Source organism: Trachinotus anak, unplaced genomic scaffold (assembly GCF_046630095.1).
Source record: "Trachinotus anak isolate AG129_WGS33_773 ecotype Australia unplaced genomic scaffold, CSIRO_AGI_Tana_v1 ptg000015l, whole genome shotgun sequence".
Classification (NCBI taxonomy): Eukaryota; Metazoa; Chordata; class Actinopteri; order Carangiformes; family Carangidae; genus Trachinotus; species Trachinotus anak.
This window is the reverse complement of record NW_027273866.1, coordinates 6,933,174-6,953,362: the sequence shown is the minus strand read 5'-3', so window position 1 is coordinate 6,953,362 and position 20,189 is coordinate 6,933,174. Positions and strand designations below refer to the sequence as shown.

Below are 20,189 nucleotides of genomic sequence, written 5' to 3'. Positions count from 1 at the left end.
TAAACCTAGTCATCCAGGTCCATCAAGAATAATAGTGCAGTGGGAGCTTGGACCTGAGTCAGCTGAGGAGGCTCCAGAATTAAAACACAAGGACCCCATGATGACATCCATTTGACAATAAATATTGGATGTGGTGCATGGAATTGATCTTGAGGATGGTCAGTGCAGAATACCATCCTAAATTCTGTAGCCACAATGAGGTGGTTGAGGGGTAAAAACTTTACTCACTGAAAGGGGTTAATCCCACACTTCCATACAATCCAACACAGGCTGTTAAAATATATCAAAACAAAACATGGCACTGTCAGCCATTGACGTGTCCTGATGAGACAAGGAGGAATGTGACATAATGGTTTTGGTATTGTTTTATTAAATAAATATCAGCATGAAGAGTAAAATCTCAGTTACAAAGAATAATCACACTGAAAACTAATAAAAACATATCGAGAACAGCATGAGCTGGATAGCCTGTACACCATATCCCTGAGAGCAATATGTTTGCAATTTTTACAGCATCAAATTTGGAAGTTGCATTACACATCCCACACGCATACAGTAAAATGTAACTTCTGGTCCAGTATCGATAGCTTATCAAATGATTTATGGCTTAACATCATTACTGGCCTAAAATGAGGAGGCAGCTCATTTTATGCTAGGAAAGAAGTTCCAGGAAAACAGTATGAGACTTCCTTAAGCCTGAGAAAAACACCCTGTCGTTCAAAATGGCAAAATAACAAACTAAAGTTGAATAAACTGAGCTGCTTCAATTTACAAAGGAGCATATGTCTCCATTTGTCATTCAATTATCAGCCTGAGCACAGTGCAAACTAAATCTGCCGTCACTCTACTTCTACCTTCATCTCTTAGGCTTCATGGTGGTAGAAATGAGAAAGTATAAATGTTATTAAAATAGACTTGACTTGCATTGCTAACACAATTTTGGATGTGTCCCTAATTAATCTGACAGCTTAACAGCAAGAGACAATATTATAGAGCTGTTCTGCTGGCAACAGATGTTAGTTGATTTTGCAGTGTTGCAGTCAGGACGAGTAAATGTACAAAATGGAAATTATCTGAGTGTTCACAGAGCAGATTCCTGCTCAAGTCCTGCCTCACAAAATGACACCAGGCTTCTCCTGCACCTTGGGAGACATCTTCATGTCCAGAATAACATATGTGATTTCAGTTCATAGTTGGATTCTAGCTGTATTCTCCCCATTACGTGAGTGCCAAACTGTGCTTTTATCAAAGTAAAAGAAGAAAAAAAAAAGAAAAATTGTTGAAAATTATTGATGGGTTAGAAAACCCCCACTCAGCTACAGTCCATGATCAGTTGATCATTCCTCCTCAGGGAACTTGAATTTGGCATAGACAATGAGCATGACTATGGACATGAAGACACACATTGAACCAATCACGAGATAAGCAATACCCAGGAACTCATTCTTGCCCCCCATCCAGGACACATTGCTGAACACCACCTTCTTTTCTCCATCAAAGCTCAGAACAGGGTAGTCTGGAGGACAAAATGTTAAGGATATACACCAAAAAGGGAAGCACAGAGATTTATAGACAACCAAAATATTTTAGCTTCTTGCTAATGCTTTCACTTAAGAGCGTTACATTAAAAGCATACATGATTTTTCATGCTTCAGCCAATTTACTACAAATCATGCACACTTAAAATCAAAGGCAAATCATGACGTTTTTAACAAGTTTAAATGTGTTTTCTAGCCATCCATTGACTTATATTCATTTCAGTGCTTTTCAGTTAGGTTTTTCAAGTTGTACAAAAATCTACAACTGCTGTACTTGCATTAGCAAAAACATATACATGATTTGTAACTAAAGGATTGAAACTTGGGAACATGGTTGTATGATCCTTCAAGTAAAATAATAGATTCCTTTGAGGAGTTTACATAGGCCTTGCCCAGGTCGACCCCAGTGAATCATGTGAGAAATTATTTGCCTAACTAATTTACTTATGTCAGAAAATTTGCCTGTCTTTTCTCACCCCATGGACCTGAGTCATTGTTTTCACTCCCATCAGTTAAAAACAGAACCCCACCCAACCCGTAAAACAAGTTAGACTAAGCTGCTGTGTGTGTAATATGACACGCCATTTCATTGTCTGACCCCTTTTGGCAGATATGGAGGTCTGTAAATCTTCCCATGTGGATGAAACCATTAAAACCATTAAACCACACTACTTTAATTATGTAAAATGATCATCTGAGGACTGGTTTATTATCCAGGCTTATTAACAAAAAACAACTCTTCCACATACTTTCTATAGCTAATGACATGAGTGTTTTTAAAGGTGATTCTGTTTCCCCTTCTTTCATCATAAATCAAAGAATATGTGTCATATTCATTAAGCACAGGATTAAAACAACACATACACATCTGCCCATACCGCCAAGCCCCATCCTTTAACTCACCACTGCATCCATCTGTAACATGTATAAGGATACTGTAGGCAATTTCAAGGGAGTAGTTTCCAGCTGGCAGACCCTGTGCATAATCGCCCTCAGTGATTCGTCGATACAGCTTTCTGAAATTTGGCAGGGCTGCCCTCCTCATCCACACCAGGAAATCTTGGTTGATGAAGCCGTTGTTGGCAGGGTCTGAGGGGTCCAACTCATAAGCAGGCCTGGGCCAAAATGTGGGTTTCACAGTGCCTGAAAGTCAAACATTTCTTAATCTAATAATGATTTCTAACTGTTATATTAACTACAATGTGAGTTTTAATGGGATGTTTCCTAATAGAGCTCTTAACAGCCCTATAGCCCACTACCTCTAGTATACCTCTTCCACTTTCCAATGCCTTGCACGCACCAATCTCTTCCCTCATTACACACACAATTAACCTGCATCATAGCTTCAACAGAACAGATACGAGGAAAAGTAAATTGAACAAGTTACTACCGTTGAAGGCGTTCCTCAGAGGTGTGACACTGGGGTTTCTGTACTTGATGTTGTAGTCTGTCCACCAGGCAATCCCTTTTCCATCCAAGAGCACCTGCTTTTTTGTCCCGTTGACAATCTGATACAGCTTGAAGGTGTCTTTAAAACAAAAAACAAATAAAAGAATAATACTTCCTTAATATAACAAATGCACTTAATTCAAATTTTGTTGCAGTCATTTTAAATGCCTTTACGTACCATTGAACATGCTGTTTGCTACGGATCCACATGGCACAATTGGTTTGCTGTTGTCATACTGATACGGAGAACAGGAATCACTGGGTTCCTTGAAGAAGACAGAAAACAGTGCGTCTGTTGTTAAAATAAATGGTCTTCAGTCTTTTTTTTTTGTATTACAGATGGGCAATGCAGCTATTGTGTACATGTTTTTCAATGTCCTATGTTGTTGACTTACCTTAAAGTACGCCAGGTCTCCAGACAGCTGGTTATCATCTTTGGACGCACCATACGCTCTGTAGTTCTGGAAGTAGTTGGACAAACCATAATAAAAGAACACAGGCCCCTGTGAAGAAAAAACAGAATCACAATAGGGTCAGAAGCAGGAGTATAGTTCAACTTGAGAAATCATAAAAGTACTGTTTTTGTGTGAAGGTGTCCAAAGCTGTGCTGCAACCTTGAAGAGACTGTCAATGGTGAAGTTCATTTTGCAGAAACAGTTCTTAACATCTGGGTCAGAGCACTTGAAGCAGGGTGAGCTTTTGTCAACCCCAGTGTAGTCTATCTGTGTGACAAAGAATACGAAAGGTTATTATTAATTATTGATGAATACAACACCCACTGGCCTGTTACAGACACCACACCTTTTTAAACTCACAAGTACCTAAGTCTGTGAGCAGACCAACACCGAAACCACACTGACTCAAAGGTCTCTCCTTCCACTCTTTTTGTATGGTGACTTTTGACCCTTAATTCTCTGCATGGCACATGACTGACTTATGCTGCCAGCGCTCATTCATACCTCCATCACTTGGATGCTCCTTGAAGTGACAAAGAGAGCGACGCCGATGCCGATGAAAGCCAAACCGATGAGAACAAACCCTGGGATGATAATGCCAGCGGAGAGCATGGGCTGCCATGCCGGAAGCCTCTGCTGAGTGAAGGCGGTGTTGTCAGGACGGTTGGCTCTTTCTTGCTCCTGTTTCACCATTTTCTTGTTTCTGTTGGATGGAGTGTTAACCAGTTTGTACTTGTTTACAGTATGTACAGTGCCTTACTTTAAGGTAATTATATTATAATCATTGCAAACATGTGAAACACTCGCTAAGATAGGCTTGATGAACACTAAATACTTCCCAACTTCTTTGGTGTTTTCTTCTCATTTTGATTGAACTTAAGGTGATGAACACAGCTGTACATCTCACTTGAAACCCAACACAACCTATATCCCAAAGGCTTCATATCACATGCAAAAATCTTAAAGCCTAAATACCAGCAACACCCAGATTAGCCAAGAGCAAAACACAGATCAAATAATTGACTTTTTGCCCACTTTTAAATTCGCTGGTTGCGAGAAATGGTTCGATTAAGGCACAAACATATAGATTATCGATCAAAATCAGGATTTAAAGTGTTACTTACGCAAATTCGGCTCAAAATGGAAAACAGGAATCAACAAAAAAAAAATCGGTGTGCTTCCCTGCGAGGTAGGCGAGACGGAACAGATCACCTTTACCTGTCCACCCCCACCTTCTCTCCCCGACCTGTTCTTCTCCCTGGCTGACGTCAGTTTGTCTGTACAGCAGACACACTCCGATCTGGGATCAGTCGTCTCTCAAACAGTGAACGAAATTGGGGTGGAAACGCTAAAAACTCAGTAAGCCATAAAATCCCAATTCAAGACAGATGTTTATCCTTCTCTTTATCAGCAAACAATGTGAATATACTTTTGAAAAAGATTGGACAAGAGTAGACTAAATCATTTTTAAAAAATAGATCCACAGCAGTGGCAGTTGGACCAATAAATCCCCGCCTTCTTCTTCGATTGACAGTTATTTTGACCAATAGTTATGCTGAATGGTGTTGAGTAACACTTTCGATCCACCAATCACGAAAGAGTTCATTGAGAGGGGGGGGCGACCTGCTTCTGTGCCATCTTTGTGTTGACATCTTCGGAGGATTGAGAGGTAATATTAATATTTTCAATTTTTTATTCTCACTGTTATTGCCCAAAACAGCGGTCCCCGACGTAGGGAACTTTACCATGAATTCCAGTGTCAGTTTATGAGAACATATCTCTTTGCAAGCGAAGCCGGTGCCTCCTTTTTCTTTAGGTCGCACCTGCTACTGTGCTGCTGTTGCTGCTAGCCACGGTCTATTGTTAGCGGTGTTAGCTAACGTAGCATGGTCACGTAAGATACATTTGAAAGGAGATACGTGTAGGATGGGGTCAGATCTGTGTTTCCAATACACCTTGTTTTGCAATGATATTAAAATACCATGATATTGTTATTAGATGTCCTATATGGACGGCGCTGTAGAGAACAAAGCAACCGTTAGCTAAGAGAAGCTAACGTTGATAGCTACGACATTCTGCTGCTAGCTTTGCAGTTAATTGGCTAACTAACGTTATTCCATTCGGTCAGATCATACAAAGAAATACTGACGGTCTTGGCACAACAAAGGTTTTTGACTAAAGGACACGCATTTAGCCTCTTCAGGTTTTCTCTAACGGTCATTATCACTTAACAAAGTCTTGTTAAACAACTGAGCCACAGTGAAGCACATTTATCAGATCATATTATGTTACTCAGTGGATATGTACTTTGTTTTCTAAACATTAAATTTCATTCGCTGCAATGTAAAAGGCCAAAATTTTGTTAAGTCGTTCCTGTTCGTAACCATCTTTCTGGTTCTGTCTTCATTTCTCAGTGTTTGAATGGATATTACCAGGTGCACGGAGAAATGGGTAAAACAAGACAAGGTTACTGTACCATGGAGCCCTCATTTCATAAACCATGACATTCATGCACCGTTAACATTATTTAAAACATTCAGTGATAGAGATGTGACATTTTTGGGTGATGGCAATGTCGGACAGTATTGGGTGGTTGCTAGCCTTTTGTAGCAGGTGCATTTACTGCCCTCAACAACAAAGTGATCAGTTGATGTAGGGGTTTTAATCTCATGCTTCTGATAAATGTTAATTTGTTAACCAAAACACTAATAAGTGAATAAACAATCTGGCAAGCATATTTTTAGGTTTTATGTTGACTGATTTAGTTAATTTTCATACAAGTTTCTGTTCTTATTTGGGAATGCCTCAAAGGGTAGACACTTCAAAATGTTTTGATTGTTTGTTTTGTTTGTTTTTCTCAGCACACACAACCCATTTTCATTTAATATTTTGCAAAATTCCTTTTGAACATTGAAATTTCAGTCATTTCACTTGAACATTTTGTAATTTGGACTACTGTATGTTTCATATTTAAGGGTTTCATCTCACTCCTGTTTCCCATTTGTTAAGGAGAGGCCTCCAACATCCTCCATAATGCTATCAAGTAAGAAGTCAGATGCTGGCTCCTCTTCGTCCTCCTCTTCATCTTCTGCTGGTGTAGCAGGAGGCGATAGGGCTCCAATATCTGATGCCCAGACTGGTCCCTCAGCCTCAGCTGCAGGAGCTATGGATGTAAAAAAGAAGGAGAGGTCATCCCCTAGTGGGGAACCTGGAGGAGCCCCTTTACCCCACCAGGCAGGCCCTGGTGGGGTAGACCAGGACTCAGCTGAAGTCCGCAGGACAAGTCGACGGAAGCGAGCAAAAGTAAACATTTTAGGTTTCTGCATGCCTTAGGAGGGAAAGAATTTTGCCAAAAAAGAAATTAACCTCCTTTGGCACTGACATAATTCTCTATATTCTATGACAATTTGTTTGTTTGATTAAAGGAACATTACACGTATCATCATTTAAACTTTAGGTGCAATATTGCTCTGTATCTTTAGTCACAGGTTCTCACTTGCATGCATTTCTTAGTACAAATTAGAAACACAAGTAAATTCTTGAAGTCTTTGCAGTGTGATGTTCATGATATTTTTTTCTTACTCCCGTAGGTTTTGGCACTTTGAAATGAAGTGGGACCACATCAACTCATCAGAACCTGCAATGCTGGTTTTAATGATGCTTTTATTGTGCCTACTGTTGCAGGTGGAGTACCGCGAGATGGACGAGAGCCTGGCCAATCTGTCGGAGGACGAATATTACTCTGAGGAGGAGAGGAACGCCAAGGCAGAGAAAGAGAGAAAGCAGGTCATCCCTCCTCCAGCTCCACCACCAGAAGAAGAGAACGACAGTGAACCAGAGGAACCATCAGGTGAATCTGAAACCTGAGGCATCATGTCAAAGCATTGAAATGAAACTTGATATCTTTGTTGAGGGAAGAAACTTAAAATGTGCAATTTGATGTTGTTTTTTTTTGTTTTTTCTGCCAAATGATCCATATGTATAGAATGTAGACATTGGAAAATCTACCCTGTGTTCAGTTTTAATTCAGAACTCATTGCACATGGATGATCTTTCTTTTGGTCTTAAATTGACCCTACATGACACTCAGTGTTAACCGAATAGAGATGTGCATATTTATTTTTAGGTGTAGAAGGTGCTGCTTTCCAGAGTCGTCTCCCTCATGACCGTATGACATCCCAGGAGGCCGCCTGCTTCCCTGACATCATCAGTGGTGCCCAGCAGACTCAGAAGGTCTTCCTCTACATCCGCAACCGTACAGTAAGCACCAGTCTAAGCCCATTAATATGCGTCCAAATAATGTGGGATAATAATTTTTAAGCATATCTACTACAATATCTTAAATCATATTAATCTCATCTAGCTCCAACTGTGGCTGGATAACCCTAAGATCCAGCTGACCTTTGAGGCCACAGCACAGCAACTTGAAGCTCCATATAACAGTGAGACATTAAATTAAACATAACCTTTCCTTTTATTTTCTTATTTTCTTTGTTTATATTTTTCAAAAATATTGTTGTCCCACAGAAGTTGAGATTTAATGTACTTTTGTTCTGTTGTTTTAGGTGATGCTGTGCTGGTCCACAGGATACACAGCTACTTAGAAAGACATGGTCTCATAAACTTTGGCATTTACAAGAGGGTCAAGCCTTTACCCAGTGAGTTCATTTCATTCATTCCACTGGAAAAATAACACCAGACATTCACCAAATGTTGGTGCAATAAAAGCCACGTTGGTTGGAAAGCAAAAATATCTTCTTTTTTTTTCCCCCAAAAAACATCACCAGGTTTACAAAAGTTGTTTCCTTACATTGGGATTTCCAAGATTCTGTGACAAAATCAGAGGCTATAATAGACTATATAAATGTGTAATGATACGTAATTAATGTGCTCCCGGCTTGTCATTGCAGCCAAGAAGACCGGGAAGGTTATAGTTATTGGTGGAGGTGTGTCGGGCCTCGCTGCAGCCAGGCAGCTGCAGAGCTTTGGGATGGATGTTACTGTATTAGAGGCCAGGGTAGGTCACCAACACAGTTTTTATTCATTTGTTATTTCAGGTGTATTTGGTATTTTGTCACATTTTATTAACCAGCTGTTAAAATAAATCTTTTTATGACTGCAAAGCCTTATGTTTTTTTATAATTGACAGATTAGTGCCACCCCCTATGCATTCTCTTTTATATAGTATAATTGTTTTTTAAGAGTTTATTTGATAACGAATCAACGACTTAAACTTACCTTGCTTTCTATAATTTTATAACTGCCAGAAGTTTACCATGTTATTATATAAAACCTGTACTTTAAATTTTTCCACACAGGACCGTGTTGGAGGCAGAGTGGCCACATTTAGGAAGGGCAACTATGTTGCTGATCTGGGAGCCATGGTGGTGACAGGCCTGGGTATGAATCAGATTATTTAAAAAAAATAATTTTTTATGTGAATACTGAAGCCAATCACATCCTGTAAATCTCAAGTGTCAGTTGCATGCTATGGAGGAGCAAGTGAGCAAGTGTTTTTACATTTTCTTACCACATGAATAATACATCAGGCGATCTTAAAAGTATAACTTAAGTTCAGTGATTAGTCTGTGTTATGTTTGGTTGGAATAGAAACATGTACCTTGTTTCTCAGTAACACTTGGTTTGAGATCATTGCACAGAGCCAGGTAATGGTCATTTTCTCACAGAGATTCTCCAGTTACATAACTCTGCCTCTAGAGGGCGATATTGTCCTTGTTATCCTGTTTCACTGACAGTATTGTGTGTTGGCTTTGTTCAGGAGGGAATCCCATGGCAGTGATCAGTAAGCAGGTTAATATGGAACTGGCCAAGATCAAACAGAAGTGTCCACTATATGAAGCCAATGGCCAGGCTGTGAGTATAATGAAATATCTTAGTGAAGTAAACTGAGTGGTCTCTCGTCCATTATCCTGCCATTACCAAGCTCCTGGGGGTATTCTCCATTTAACTAGTAGAATCCTGAGATACCTTATGGGTGATTAAACATTTACCATAGTTGTTAAAAAAAGGCTCCATTTCTGTTGATTGTTATTTGTTAAAATCCCAGTTTTTCTCATAAAGCCAAGAAATTACTTCACAGCTTGATAGATGGCAAAAGGCTAATGGCAGCAGAGGCATGCATGTGATTTAATCTCGCCAGCTGATGCTTGAAAAATATGTGCGTGCTTTAGTCTTACTGATGTTTTCAGCTCTGCATTAGATCAAATTCTTTAACAAACAGCTAACCTAAAAAATAACCATGCATCAGGACAGTGTGGCTACATCTGCATTAGATATATCCCAACTACATTTTTCAACCCAGGACCTTTTGTTGTTTACTTCCCACAACAGAAGATGTTTATGTATGTGCAAGAGTTCCCTCTTGGTACTGAAGTGCTCTGTGTCTGGGTTTATATCTGTCCTGAGGCAGGGATCTAGCTTTCCGTGAGCCACAAAAACACACTGAATAGTGGATGCATTTAACTGCTTAGCCTAGTGTGTCATCAACAATAGCTCCTGTTCTTTTCAGAGCACAGCAGAACAAAAAAACAGAATGTCATTTAAACAGTGGTTCTCACTCTCATTTTTTTGCTCTCTCTGTTAAGTGGCAGCAACAGTAGTAGGATGTTTAGGTTCACGTTCAGGACACTTCCATTGAAGTAGAGACTAACCAGCAGGGCTCTCAAAGCATTTACATCATGTGTAACTGGTTTCCTCCTCTGCAGGAAAAGGCAAATTAAATGTACATGTTTAACTTTCGTGCAAACCTGTTTGAGGTTAAAGTTGTGTTTACCTAATATTTTCTCTCTCTCTCTCTCTCCCCCCTCCCCTCCTGTTTTCTCAACCCCTGCCATGTTCATCTTTTGGTGAACTACTAAAGGGTGAACGGTGCACAAGTGTATGTATCAGTTTATTTACATAATATATTCCTCACCTAATATTGAATCACTTTTAAAAGGCACCATTCCATCTCCATTCATTTTCATTTTACCCCATGTAACTCATCATTTCACATCCATGTAGGAGATAAAAAGAGAAACAATGAGCAGTTCATGTTAAACTTTCATCCTCCTAGAAATCAAGATCATTACAATAAACATGTGATTTACCTTTTTTTTTATTTATTATATCCACACAATAAGAAGATTTGGTTCCATTGTTAAACTGTTGGACGGTTCTGTTAAGGTGTGAGTCTTCTCGGAAAATGCAAACAAGACATTTCCATTATAAATTACACCCTGTCTGCGACTAATAGAAATACTGTACAAATAGTCTGATACCACCACTGGCTAGACTGTGCCTAAATTGCAGCTTATAGAAATGAGAATCAAATCAATCAAGAATGTCAAGTGTGAATTTGTGTTTCAGTGATACTTTTTCTCAAACTGTTGCATGGTGTCCATATCAGATGATTTTTGGAAGCATGTTTTTAGTCTGTTACTGCATGTTCATCCAGACATGGAATATTGGGAAAGTGTCTTTTAGGAGCAATGACTGTATCATCTATGCTTCTTCTGGTTATATACAGTAGGTCATTTAGTGACTTAAGTGCAAGTATACATAATGAATTACAAGTTGAAATATGGACTGATGTAAAGAAAAATATCCTAAATTACCTTTCGACAAAACACAACTGTGAACTAGCGATAACACTTAGGTAAATGTGCCTTTAGTTGTAGTCTTACATGCCTTTCAGAATATGTATTTATTTTTCTAGATGTAATCTCTTAAGCGTTACTGATAGCCCAGTGTCCTTGTCATGTGATTGTGTGTGTGTGTGTGTGTGTCTCTGTGTCCTTCCAGGTGCCAAAAGAAAAAGATGAAATGGTGGAGCAAGAGTTCAACAGACTGCTGGAGGCCACCTCCTACCTCAGCCACCAGCTGGACTTCAACTTCCTGAACAACAAACCTGTTTCTCTGGGACAGGCCCTGGAGGTGGTCATACAGTGAGTGTGGCGAACACTACACGAGCTTACACACAGGAGATGGTGACAGATGTATCCTGCACATGTGAACTCAAAAGAAGAGATGTATACAGATGCACAAAAACAGTAGTTCTAATTTTGTGTGTGTGTGTGTTTGTGTGCAGACTGCAGGAAAAGCATGTAAAAGATGAGCAAATAGAACACTGGAAGAAGATCGTAAAGACTCAGGAAGAGCTCAGGGATCTTCTCAACAAGGTGAGAATAAGTTAAGTTTTCTTTGGCAGCAGGAAGCCCCCTAAACAACTTTCAGGCCTCCATTAACGACTGCCACATTTGAATTGACTTAGTTGGGAGTGCCACAAAGACTTAACATGCAAACCAAGTGGTCAAGAAAAAAATTCTGCAACTTGCCATTAGTATTAAAAACGGAGACCACTGACAACAATACAGTGTTATCTTCGTGTAGTCATGTGTAATACATTACATTGTATTGGGAAATCCTGCAACGTGGCAATTTCAGGTGAAAAAGCATGTCTAGTTACATTCAATTTTTAAACATTATTTTAACTGATTACAGAGACCCCACTGTTGATTGTTAAAATGCTGACTTCTTTTGTGCCATCCACCATCATCTCATGACTACCTTCCTTCCCCTCGCTTTACCCCTCCTTTCCTTTTTTTCCCCCCCTTCAGATGGTGACCTCTAAGGAACGGATTAAGGAGCTCCATCAGCAGTATAAAGAGGCCAGTGAAGTCAAACCACCCAGAGATATCACAGCTGAGTTCCTGGTGAAGAGCAAGCACCGTGACCTCACTGCACTCTGCAAAGTGAGCTCAAATACTGTTTCAGAAAAAAGAAAGAAATGTGATGATCAAAAAGCTGAAAAGTGGCATGGAAGAAAGTTACAATAGAGCTCTTTCATCTCCTCACACTTCCTCCAGATATTTTCAAGCTGCGGGCAGTTATCTAGAGTGGTTGTTGTCCAGAACAAATTCCTATGTGACACTGTCATTACTTCCTCAGATCTCAGACTGCATGACTTAAAATAATCTAGTCACAGCAGTTAAGTTTAAGAGCTAACTATTTCCAACTGTGTTTTGTGGGGCTTCAGTTATTTGAACTACTTTGAAGCAGTATTAGATTTCCTGCCTTGATTATTAGGTATATCAAAAGGTCAGAGGGTCAACCCCCACAATTTGCAGGACAGAATCTTTGTCTTTGCTCTGAAAAATAACGTTTATCATAAACAAAGATCAAGTCATTTGGAAGAGTATTATTATGCTGAAGAGGTACTAGCCTGTAAAAAGGATATATTATGGACTGCTAGGTCAGGGTGCCTTGGTGAATTTTAATGCTGTGCTATCTAAGTAAACGAGACAGGCTATGTTTAAGTGGTTTAATGCCTTGGTGGGATGTATTATTAGGGTGAGTGCTGCTGTTTTATTTTTGGTGCAGACAAATCACCTCCACTGCTGCTCTGTGTGTATTTTAGAGGAAGGTTTTCGTTGGTTTAAACACAGCTGGTGTCTGAACTGGACCCATCCGCTGTCCGAGAACCCACTTCAAGGCCTTGAGTCACCATCTGACTGTCTTCATGTCTGCAGATGCAAACACGCACACATTTTCAGATAGGCCGAATAGACATGACAGGATTTTAAGGGTAGTAGAGCGATGCCTGTGGCAGGGATATATAGATCAATATAGATGTAAAGATTACACATCGTAAACTTGTCTCAGAGTAGCTGTGTCATGGTAGGTGGCACCACCAGATTCTGCATTGTTGTTATAGTTGATTCTGTTGTGGTGAACTGATGAACAGGTTGAGTCAGCCCTTTCTGTTAAAACTGCTTGTCCTGTCTGCATGACCTGAAACCCTCTGGGTGTGTACCTTGTACACACACGCACACATGCATGGCAATCCCTTACACTCTCACCTAGTTAAAGATATCACCAGCTCCTTAACTCTCAAATTCACTTTTTGTGAGCATTTGTGGTAATAAACTTTAATGTATGAAGCTTAAATACTGGCACATTAGTAATACTAATGGATGGATGTATGTAAGATGTGTATACAATGCAGTCTACATCTCCTTGCTGTCTGCCTGGTCTGTGTGTAGGAGTATGATGAGTTGGTGGAGATGCAGGTCAAACTGGAAGAGAAGCTGCAGGAGCTGGAGGCCAATCCACCAAGGTAACAACCCCCCCCCCCCCCGCTACTCCTTCTCTTTTATTATTATTCTCTTTCATTTGGTATCATATTAGTTAAACCATCAACTGGAAAAACTATAAAAACCTGGTACTCTGTTTACATACACATTACACAATATGGCCATGAAGCACTTATTTGAATCCAGCTGGAAACAGAGGCAGTAGCATCTTGTTGCTCTGGTTTGGTTCAGTGCATTAACCTGTAATGCAAATGTTACTACTTTTATTATTTGTTCTAATCAGCAGCTATCCAGGCTAAGGTAGACTGGGTATGCTTGGTAGACAGGCTATGCTAGACTGGCTCTTTTGAAGAAATATTGCTTATGTGTTTAGGGTGAAATCGGTCACTGCCTGATGGCTACAACTGGCTTGTTGGAGTCCTGCAGCCCTTAGCAGCACATGTTTACCTGTGTTGTGCCCTGTTGGCTTTTTATTTAAAAAAAGGCAATTAATGTCATTTACTTATGTGTGTTACTGTGTTATTATATGCATTAGTAGCAGCTTTTCTCACCTGTACACAGGTAAACCTGTCTCTCTGATGCCTGAATAGCTGTCAGTATACATCACGGTGTGTCTTTCCTTCCCTTCTTTCCCACAGTGATGTTTACCTGTCATCCAGGGATCGGCAGATCCTGGATTGGCACTTCGCCAACTTGGAGTTTGCCAACGCTACACCCCTCTCCACCCTTTCTCTCAAGCACTGGGATCAGGTATAAACATGTACCCATTTTTAAATGTCATAACTGTGTAGTCCTGACAATGTTCCTGCATAGCAAAGATCCTTAAGCCTCTTACAGTCTCCTGTGTGTAATACGTTATTGCTAGTTTGACTATGAGATACTCCTGCCCTGCTGTTGTAATACCCTACAAAGTTCATTGTGCTACTGGGATGACAGGTTATTAATTTATCCACAGGATGATGACTTTGAGTTCACTGGCAGCCACCTGACAGTAAGGAACGGTTACTCTTGTGTTCCTGTGGCCCTGGCTGAAGGCTTGGACATCAAACTAAACACAGCAGTGCGACAGGTCCGATACACAGCATCTGGTATGTGCTCACAACTGTGTTTGTGTGTCTTCTATTGTGGATTTCATAGATGTACAATGTGTGTTAAACTGTTATTTATGTGTTTGGACTCCAGGCTGTGAGGTAATAGCAGTCAACACTCGATCCACGACCCAGACCTTTATATACAAGTGCGACGCTGTGCTGTGCACCCTGCCCCTCGGCGTTTTGAAGCAGCAGCCCCCTGCTGTGCAGTTTGTTCCCCCGCTGCCTGAGTGGAAAACATCTGCCATACAGAGGATGGGCTTTGGCAACCTCAACAAGGTTGGACTTCTGAATAAGCGTACAGTGACATATGGTGGTTAAGCTTTATCAAAACAAGCTTCCTTCATTCCTTCTTTCCTTCCTTCCTTCCTTCCTTCCTTCCTTCCTTCCTTCCTTCCGTCCTTCCTTCCTTCCTTCCTTCCGTCCTTCCTTCCGTCCTTCCTTCCTTCCTTCCTTCCTCCCCCCTTAGCCAGATCAAACTAGTGAAACACATTTATATTTGTCAAAATTTTAGTCTGAAGTATAATCATCGTCTGACATTCAAGTGGGAGGTCAGAGATTTGAATCATAAAACCCCATTTACTACAGGATAACATGTCAACTGTCTTCTTTGCCATTCCCTAGTTTTGAAATAAGTCATCATGTCAAAATCAGAGTCAGGTTTTAAATCACCCAGTATGTCCTTTCAGTGGGTTTTCCTCAGTGAGATCTCCTGCTGCTGTTTCCCCCGCAGTGTCCTTATACAGGCAACTTCACCTTCAGCTTCTACAGAGGCTCCTGCAGCCAAAACACGTTGAGCATGCAGACATTGTTGAGTGTTTGTCCTTGCAGTTTCACATATCATTTTCTTTTAAGCCTGCCAAGTCAGCATCCCTTCTGTATTCAACTGAGTCCCACCTTCCCCTGAAATCAATCAAGGTGTTAGCATGCAGCTCATAGATCAAGGATTCCCCTCTGTCCTATAAATAGATCATATTTTGTCGCTCCATCCTGGTTCTTTGCTCAGACAGAAGATGGACGGTGGGACAGAGAGGCGAAGCGTGAGCAGTTTTTCGTGATAGAGCGTTGCGTGCGAAAGATTGATGCTTTTTGCCTGTGTGTCAGTAATCCGATCAGAGTGCTTATTCTGCGTCACTCCTGACCCACCAGCTCTTTCACTCTCTCTCTCTCTCTCTCTCTCTTGCTGAGCATCATCTGCAGCAGGGTAGTTTATCTCCTAATTCTGCTGCAGCACAGAGCTGAATGCTGCATGATTATGCAATCTGAGCTGCTACTAATGCTTTGTCTCCAGCAGAGGGAGCTCTGCCATTCACACAGCAATGACTGGTGTTGGCACTGAATGTGCTGAACATGAGATGTACTTCACAGGCAATTGAGCTTTTGACTAAAATAGGTACTTTGGTTGCCATGTGCCTTTTTTTAAATTTTGTTTTCTTCCCTGCCTCAAGGTGGTGTTGTGCTTCGACCGTGTGTTCTGGGATCCAAGTGTCAACCTGTTTGGTCATGTCGGCTCCACCACGGCAAGTCGGGGCGAACTCTTCCTCTTCTGGAACCTCTACAAAGGTGCAAAGAGATCACTTGTTATTTCAATCACTCTGTTGGTTTTGATATCATTTGCATATTTCATGATTCTCAACAATGCACTTAAATGGCGCTATCTTCCCTTAAGACTAAACGATATCCTGATGGTATTGATATTGATATAATTTATAAATTTCCTTTGTATCTCTAAAAAATTCAACAGTCTGTAATGAAGTGTGACATTTCCCTTGTCAGCCCCAATCCTACTGGCTCTGATGGCTGGTGAGGCTGCTGGCATCATGGAGAACATCAGTGATGATGTTATTGTCGGACGCTGCCTGGCCATTCTCAAAGGAATATTTGGAAGCAGCTCTGTGCCACAGGTACATGTTTGCACATCACCTATAACAAACATAGACCCAGGCACTTTGCTGTTATATTCACTCGACATGTTCTGTTTGTCCATCATCCTTCCTCCTTGACCTTTCTCTGTGAGTTCCTCTTTCACTTACCACATTCTGTTCCTCAGTCCACATACCAGATTGTGTCATAGGTTGACAAAGCTGGCAGTTTTGTTCAAGGGCAACTGCATTATGTTTATTTTAAGAAAAGTGGTGTAGAATTATATTTTCTATTTTTTTAAGCTCAATCATTAGGGCTTTCTCTGGTTTTTCCAGTACTTTAAGTGGAATGTCAAACTCGTTCCTGAATTGACCCCCATAACCAGCACAACTTTACACAGCGAGCATATGCGAAAGGCACTCGCAAGCGGAGTCGTATCCAAACCACCCGTCATTATAAATCATTTGCTTATGGTTTCAAATGGGATAAAATCATATGCATGAAAGCCAGCGTTGGAACTGTTTGCCATCCAGCTGTTTACAGGTCCCCTCTAATATCATCATGGAAACTCCTAAAAAGTATGTGTTGTTGTTTGTTGTCATGGCAGCCTAAAGAAACTGTGGTCACTCGTTGGCGTGCCGACCCCTGGGCACGGGGCTCCTACTCGTACGTCGCGGCAGGTTCTTCGGGTAACGACTACGACCTCATGGCGCAACCCATCACACCTGGGCCTGCTATACCGGGAGCCTCACAGGTAAATTCACAGAGATTGGGAAAAAGGCACTGATACTGATCCCACCGCACAAGGTTGTGTTTGGGTGTGAATGAGAGTGTATATGTGTGTGAGAAACTGAGGATGAAAAGGCATCCCAGTCTGCCCACAATATTCAGCCAAACCAAAGCAGAGCAGTTTATTCCCAATACAGATGTTTTTTTGGCTCTTTTGATGCTGGCATGCTGATTGATGTGAACAAGTCATATTTATGTGCTGGCTGATGACTTCTGGCAGCTTACTACCACACCCCCCCCACACATCCACCCCCTCTCTTCAGATTCCTATTTTCTTTTAGTGCTTTATTATGTTGGTACAATCCAACATCGATCTCAATGTGGTTTTGCTTTTCTTCTCAGCCTGTCCCTCGTTTGTTCTTCGCTGGTGAGCACACCATCAGGAATTACCCGGCCACAGTTCACGGCGCCCTGCTCAGCGGGCTCCGCGAGGCCGGGCGCATCGCAGATCAGTTCCTCGGTGCCATGTACACGCTTCCCAGACAGGCCACTCCTACAGCCGCCAGCAATCCTCAGCAGGCTCAACCTACCCCCAGCGTCTGAGACAGTTCCTGTCAGACTACCTACATCACCCATAAACTGTTGATATTGCTGTATATGAAAGATCTTGGAAAAATCCCAGAAACAACATTGCCTCTTTGCCTTTTGACTAAAATACACCTCTAGAGTTTATTTCCTGGTTGTATGTATAATGTGGAATGAAGATTCTTTCATTGGAACAGACTCAGACTTAGTTTGGGATGTAAGCCTATACATACTGTATACCTAGATGTAACTAACAGGCTACAAGGACTTGGCTGGGAATAAATGTCAATTATTACAAACTAATGTAATAATCCATCTTAAACTTTATAAATGTGTGATTCTACAGTCTTAAAAGAGAAGCATGGCATTAATTTTGGTACTTGGAGTGATTCAGTGTATTTGATCCCATGTGGAGTTTGCTTTCAGAACCCAGCATCTATTTATGTGCCCCTGTCTCTGAACGTTAAGGATCGACTGGAGACTTCTTTACTAAATGTACACAACCTAAAACGAGCTATTATACAAGGCAGACGACCAATTCAGTAGCACAGTGTCAGTCCACAGACATTTCCCTCTGTTGTCATTCCAGAGGCCTCGTTTTGGTTGTCTTAAGGCTTAAAACATTGCTATGTACTGTAGCTTGATGCCTCGTAAATTAAATTTCTCTCATTTAGGTTGCAGAGTGTAGTGAAAATAGTTTAAAAGATAAAAAGACAAATATGTCGAAAGATGTGTGAATGTTTTTGTTGCCATAGCAGTTTAAGTATTTTATTATGGTTGTCATCACATACTTTTTTATATTGTCAAATTTTTTTTTGTTATTAAAAGACAGAAACTGCATCTTGAAATCAGTGTGTTTTATTTTTGAAGGATTTTTAACTGAACCAGCTACTTCCTGCCCTGCTACTGCATCACCTGCAGATGTCTACTTTTTACATTTGTGTATGCATGTACAAAAGTAACATGGCTGCTTTTGAAGTGACCCTCCAGTGACCCTCCTCCATTGCAGGTCTGGCTGCTTCCCAGGGTCTGTGGTACTGTGTGAGGAGGGGGGGTGGGGGGGTGAGGGTCCTTGGCAATAGCTCCACATAGTGGGGGATCTGATGAATGAGGGGGGAGATTAAAATGGTCAACCATGAGCTCTGAGTTTTTTTTCTGGGGAGTTGTATTTCAGGTCTCTGTACCCCCCTGTTTCCATGCACTCTCAAGCGTCACAGGCCTTGTTTTCCCCCAGAACTGTGGTTATTATTATCGTGACCAAAGAAGATGTTTGATGTAACAACAGTAATTTGAGCTGGGGTTTTGGACTGCACTACTCGGGTATTTTCACCTCCCTGGTAAACCATAGGCTCAGAGCAGTGTGTAACTGTTGACTGGTGAGGTTATTTTTCATAATAGCCTCAAGCCCACATCAACTGATTACTTGATAGAGAGGCAGAGACATAGAACGTCAGATAGGGAGAGCTATAAGTCTTCTGGATGAGAGGCCACAGCGTGCCTGAGCACATTTCATGTAATTTATAGGTGCGAGGTGGAATGTGCACTTGCACAGGTACAAACACCTCTCACATGCTGTTACAAGTATCTTGATAATCATCCACATTAAATTTGCATGAAACCTAGAGACTAAATAGTCACTGTACAATGATTTCAGCTTATGCCAGTACAATATTTCAGCCATGTTAGCACATCTTGTTGACAATGTGAGGCAGTTCTCTGCAATTGTTCATGCAATGTGGGGTTTTTATGAAATTTAAAGTTATTTAAAGCTGTACACTTGAACTCTGGATGCACTTACATGTTCAGCATCCCCCTCAGTCTTTTCCCTATGACACCTGTTGTGGGCAGTGAGAACTCTTGCTCACTCCTCCTCCTCCTCCTCCTCCTCCTTCTCTTCCGGCCTGGAGCGCCACTGAGTCATTTCTATGGTTGACTTCACAGCACTAATTCAAGTCAGGCATCAGTGCTGAGGCTCAGGAGTACCAGGGTCCAAACAGGCACCAGTGTGTTAGGGTTGCACCTCCCTGCATCTGAACTTAGGACCGATTAAACCATACAAGCAGGAGACGGTGTTAACCCCTGACTCTCAATTCATTTTAATTCACCCTCAATTCAATCCATTTTGACTCATGACATCCCACAAACAAACTAAGGCCCGCTCTTGATTCTGTTTGTCGAGTTTGTCAGAAGTTGAACTTTGACAAAAAGTGATTTTCTTAATTTCCTTTTACTCTTCACTCGATTAATTACTTTATTGAGACAGCAAATATTTATAATAGGCCTTTTTCACAACAACTTGTATAGAAATGTAAGTTTCATACTACTTTATACTTCTACTCCACTACTACAGAGGGCAATGTTGTACTTTTTACTCCACCAAATTTA

General features: G+C 41.0%; 2 protein-coding genes across 5 annotated transcripts; one reads left to right on the top strand and one right to left on the bottom strand.

Annotated features, from left to right (window-relative positions):
• Window positions 1–350: 350 nt before the first annotated feature.
• On the bottom strand, window positions 351–4,961 carry tmem30b (transmembrane protein 30B). The gene is made up of 8 exons (XM_071497806.1): window positions 4,567–4,961; window positions 3,947–4,145; window positions 3,602–3,709; window positions 3,383–3,490; window positions 3,166–3,253; window positions 2,929–3,066; window positions 2,475–2,681; window positions 351–1,516 (listed from the first exon to the last, which is right to left on the bottom strand). Exons 2-8 carry the CDS (start codon window positions 4,133–4,135, stop codon window positions 1,338–1,340), a joined length of 1,017 nt encoding a protein of 338 aa, XP_071353907.1. The 5' UTR covers window positions 4,136–4,145; window positions 4,567–4,961; the 3' UTR covers window positions 351–1,337.
• Window positions 4,962–4,974: 13 nt separating this feature from the next.
• kdm1a (lysine (K)-specific demethylase 1a) lies at window positions 4,975–18,644 on the top strand. 4 transcript variants are annotated; one of them, XM_071497793.1, is made up of 22 exons: window positions 5,003–5,111; window positions 5,857–5,893; window positions 6,452–6,745; window positions 7,124–7,292; window positions 7,569–7,702; window positions 7,806–7,884; window positions 8,008–8,100; window positions 8,353–8,459; window positions 8,761–8,842; window positions 9,222–9,316; window positions 10,323–10,340; window positions 11,246–11,388; window positions 11,532–11,622; window positions 12,061–12,195; window positions 13,486–13,559; window positions 14,175–14,286; window positions 14,492–14,624; window positions 14,719–14,906; window positions 16,076–16,190; window positions 16,404–16,531; window positions 17,098–17,244; window positions 17,622–18,644. In XM_071497793.1, the coding sequence occupies exons 2-22, from the start codon at window positions 5,864–5,866 to the stop codon at window positions 17,820–17,822; spliced, it is 2,568 nt and encodes an 855-aa protein (XP_071353894.1). In that variant the 5' UTR covers window positions 5,003–5,111; window positions 5,857–5,863; the 3' UTR covers window positions 17,823–18,644. The 4 variants fall into 4 exon arrangements, with proteins under 4 accessions (XP_071353895.1, XP_071353894.1, XP_071353893.1 ...); XM_071497794.1 differs by lacking the exon at window positions 5,857–5,893 and having other exon boundaries at window positions 4,975–5,111; XM_071497792.1 differs by lacking the exon at window positions 5,003–5,111 and having other exon boundaries at window positions 5,886–5,908; window positions 7,127–7,292.
• Window positions 18,645–20,189: the final 1,545 nt, after the last annotated feature.